General features: G+C 32.4%; 1 protein-coding gene across 1 annotated transcript; it reads right to left on the reverse strand.

Annotated features, from left to right (window-relative positions):
• Positions 1-541: 541 nt before the first annotated feature.
• Positions 542-2581, reverse strand: LOC107470071 (60S ribosomal protein L13-1). Its single transcript, XM_016089452.3, has 5 exons — positions 2456-2581; positions 1747-1862; positions 1458-1591; positions 1096-1254; positions 542-966 (listed from the first exon to the last, which is right to left on the reverse strand). Exons 2-5 carry the CDS (start codon positions 1853-1855, stop codon positions 745-747), a joined length of 624 nt encoding a protein of 207 aa, XP_015944938.1. The 5' UTR covers positions 1856-1862; positions 2456-2581; the 3' UTR covers positions 542-744.
• Positions 2582-3721: the final 1140 nt, after the last annotated feature.

Consider the following 3721-nt stretch of genomic DNA (forward strand, 5'->3'; position numbering starts at 1 on the left):
ATTACGCCCAAACGTAGGAGACTAATTTAATACTTTACCCTAAAATATATTAATATTTGTATATATAGATTACAAAGAAAAAATGGTAATTACTCACATGATAAAATAATTGTTAAAATAATATTAAATAATAATTTACTTAAACATGTCAAATGTAATTTCATGTTAATAATGGCCGAAACAAATTATTAAATCAGAGAAAAAGCTTCATTGTGTAAAGAAACATTAAACCAAAAATAAATTTGACATTTGTGCAATGGAAAATATTGTCCATTGCCACAACCAACTCCATGACAGGTAAAATAAAAAATAAGTACTCGGTGAGATCCAATTGAAATTTAAATTGATGAAATAAACATTAGAAAAGTAATAAAGTGGACTAATGCCATCCATCGGCATTTATCATATGTTAGAAATTTAAATTGCATGTAGACATTTTTTGTTCATCACCATGTGATTGAAAAAAGGTAAAATTTACCGATCATGGGATGGGGCTTAAAGAAAACGAGGTTACTATGCAATAAAACCAAATCGGCAATAATAAAAACTCAACATGAACACAAACATTGATTGCAAAACTAACAAATAAATCCAGACAAACTAGTGCACTAAAGAAACCAACAAACTTCAATATTCAAAAAAGAGTAAAGGATCCATGTTATCCGCAAAACTAATCTCAGGCATAATCGTGTCTTGCAACAACTATAATATTGATTGATAACAAAATCTGATCCCGGAGGGTCATTACTTCTTTTCTTCCTTTTCTGCCTCAGCAGCCTTCTTGAGTCTAGCACCATAATGCTTTTTGTTTGTGCGTTCAAGACGAAGCTTGTAGTAAGCCTTAAATGCCTTCATTTCATCTGTAACCTTAACAAGCTCTACTGATGGCCTCTCCCTCACAATTGGCAAGCATGAACCCTGAACTTGGGTGGCATTTGCAAGTTCCTCAGGAGTAGAATCACCAGCCTGCAATATACAGATAGTATGTATTTCCAGAAAATTTTTAGTCACATATCCTTTGCAGGAGTTAAATTAAAATCGAAGTCAGAAGAACTCACACGTCACAACCAATTCATATGCTAAAATTAGTATTACCTTAACCTTGCGTGCTCGTCTTGGGAACACAACCAATTTGGCCTTGTATGTTTTCAGCCGCTGAACATTAGCCTGCATACTCTCCAAGGAACGGTTCTTACGACGGTGATCAACAGCAATGCCTATGGTTGGAGCTAGCTTTTTCGGAATACCTGCAGCCTAGGATGTGAAACAAGATTTGCATACATTTAGAAATATATATAAAGTAAAAAAACAATGTGGCAAAGCAGCAAACCTTGTTAAATTACAACATTAGAAACAATCCAGTTTTCTTCCTCTCCACTACCTCAGTAAACCCAATAAACAATTAGCAATTATAACTTGCAAGAAAGATAAAAGACATTACTTCAATCCAATTTTACCTTCAGTTCTTCAAGAGAAAATCCCTTGCCAGCTCTGACTTTCATGTTGTATTTCAAAGTCTGCCCATGAACAACTGGTCTGAGAGGTCCAGCAGTAGGCCTGGGAAAGATCTTCACAGCTTTCTTCTGGCGAGCTAAGGAATACATAAACATTTTAAAAAGTTAAATGAAAAGTAACCAGCATGAATCTCATCTGACTGCATAAATGCATTTTTAATATTAAGGTAATCCAAAATAAATTATAAATTATTAAATACAATTAACAATAGAAAGATGCAACCGAAATTACCTAACCGTCTTCTGGTCTTCCTTGCTGGTTGATTGAACCAGGTCTTCACATAGTTTTGCCAATGCTTACGGAAGTGTCCGTTAGGGATAACATTGTTGTGCTTCACCATGGCTTACCTATACAAGGCAATCAATGACCAAAATTACAAAACAAACACAAACTATATACTTCTCTAAATACGGATACCTAAAACGTAATGCTCAATAAGACAGTATAAAATGCTAAGAACCCTGTAAACTAAATTGTTGAGATTCAAGCAATCAATCTACAAAGACTTAAAATCTATTAACTAAAATTTCCAATCATAACGAAAAACTCCAACATCAATACTATAAATCTAGCTAGCATTTCTTCGGCAAAACACCAAAGCTTATATTATATTAACAGGTATAACTGCTCACACATCACTGGAACTCAAAGAAACTAACATATTTCAAATCAACAGCTCGAAAAGCATTCACATCGAAGTAAATACCGAAAAGTAAGAAGTTCCATTTCATGGTCTTAAGTTAATACTACCGCACTGAACACTCTAAAATTTGAACAATATCGGAAAACAGCATAAAACAGCCGTGACAATACGAAAAACAAAGATCTCGAACTGGGGAAGTAAGACAGATAAATAGATTATAGCATCGATGAATTGAAATGGTACATCGATCGAAGGGTTGAAGAAAAACCGAAGAAGAAAAGATGAGAGAGCTGCTACCTTTAGGGTTCTTGATACGCAGGGGGCAGCTCAGGTGACTAAGAAGTGTCGTTAGGGTTTGTGAAGGCTTTTATAGCAGCCTCTTCGCATCAGAAATCCTAAATTGGACGGTCAGATTTAATTGTCATTGGACGGATCCGATTGCATATTACTTATGGTATAGATATGGGCTCAGGCCCAAACTAAAAAAAATACTACTTATCCTTTAAATATCATTCTTTACTTAATCTTTTAATTTAATTTAATATTTAATTAATTTAATTTTTTTAATTAATTATGTTTCTTATTTTTAAGTAACTACAATTAATTTTATTTAATTTAAATTTTATAAATAGCACAGAAGTATACCCAATACTTTTGTAATCACCTGAAAAACACGCGAGAATAGTATTTCAATTTTAGAACAATTCAATTAGTAAGTATGTTATTCATTTTTTCTAGTTTTCAAATGGAAAACATTTCATGGCTTTATAAAATAGCATTTTTCATTTTCCATTACCAAAAAATTCAAAATATTCACCCACCGCAAAGATATTTTTTTAGTTAAACTCTGTATTTTAATTGGCAGTCAAAAAAATCTGGAACATTATCAAATTTTGTTTATGCACTAAACTGGTAAAAAAAAATATCAACAAACAAATCATCTAAGTGCTTACAGAAGAGCAAATTATTTTATATCTCCTTNTAATTAATTAACTATATATATATATATAATTTTTTACTTAAATAAATATAATAATTACTAAATTAAATAATTTTAGAAGTCATTACCGAAATCCGTCAGCTTCTCTTATTTCGTTTACACTATAAACGAGATACGTATAAGCTTATCTTGTTTACAGTATAAATGAGATAAAATTGGGGACGACTATAAATATATGTTGTTGACAGCGTTTGACTGAGCTCCAATATAAACTTTTCAACCACTTTCGCCTCTCTTTTACCTATTTCTGACCATATTATCGATAAATACGACGATGGCACGCGCAGCTAGTAACGATAGAGACATCAACAGGTTGAACAAGATTTCGCATTGCGTCGGAGCGGCCGACTTTGCGGTTAGTTCTGTTGTGTTGAATTTTATGCAATCCCATATAGATATATGTGTATATGTAGCCATGGTTACGGTAGCCGTCAAGAACTAGAATATAGTTTGTATCATTAGGAATAGGTCACTGGTAGAAATTTAGAACTCTATTTTATTTCACTTGTATTAGATTGTTACTACATAATTATTAGTTTGAAACTCTATTTTATTTCTTATAG

This window comes from Arachis duranensis, chromosome 10, assembly GCF_000817695.3.
Source record: "Arachis duranensis cultivar V14167 chromosome 10, aradu.V14167.gnm2.J7QH, whole genome shotgun sequence".
Taxonomy (NCBI): Eukaryota; Viridiplantae; Streptophyta; class Magnoliopsida; order Fabales; family Fabaceae; genus Arachis; species Arachis duranensis.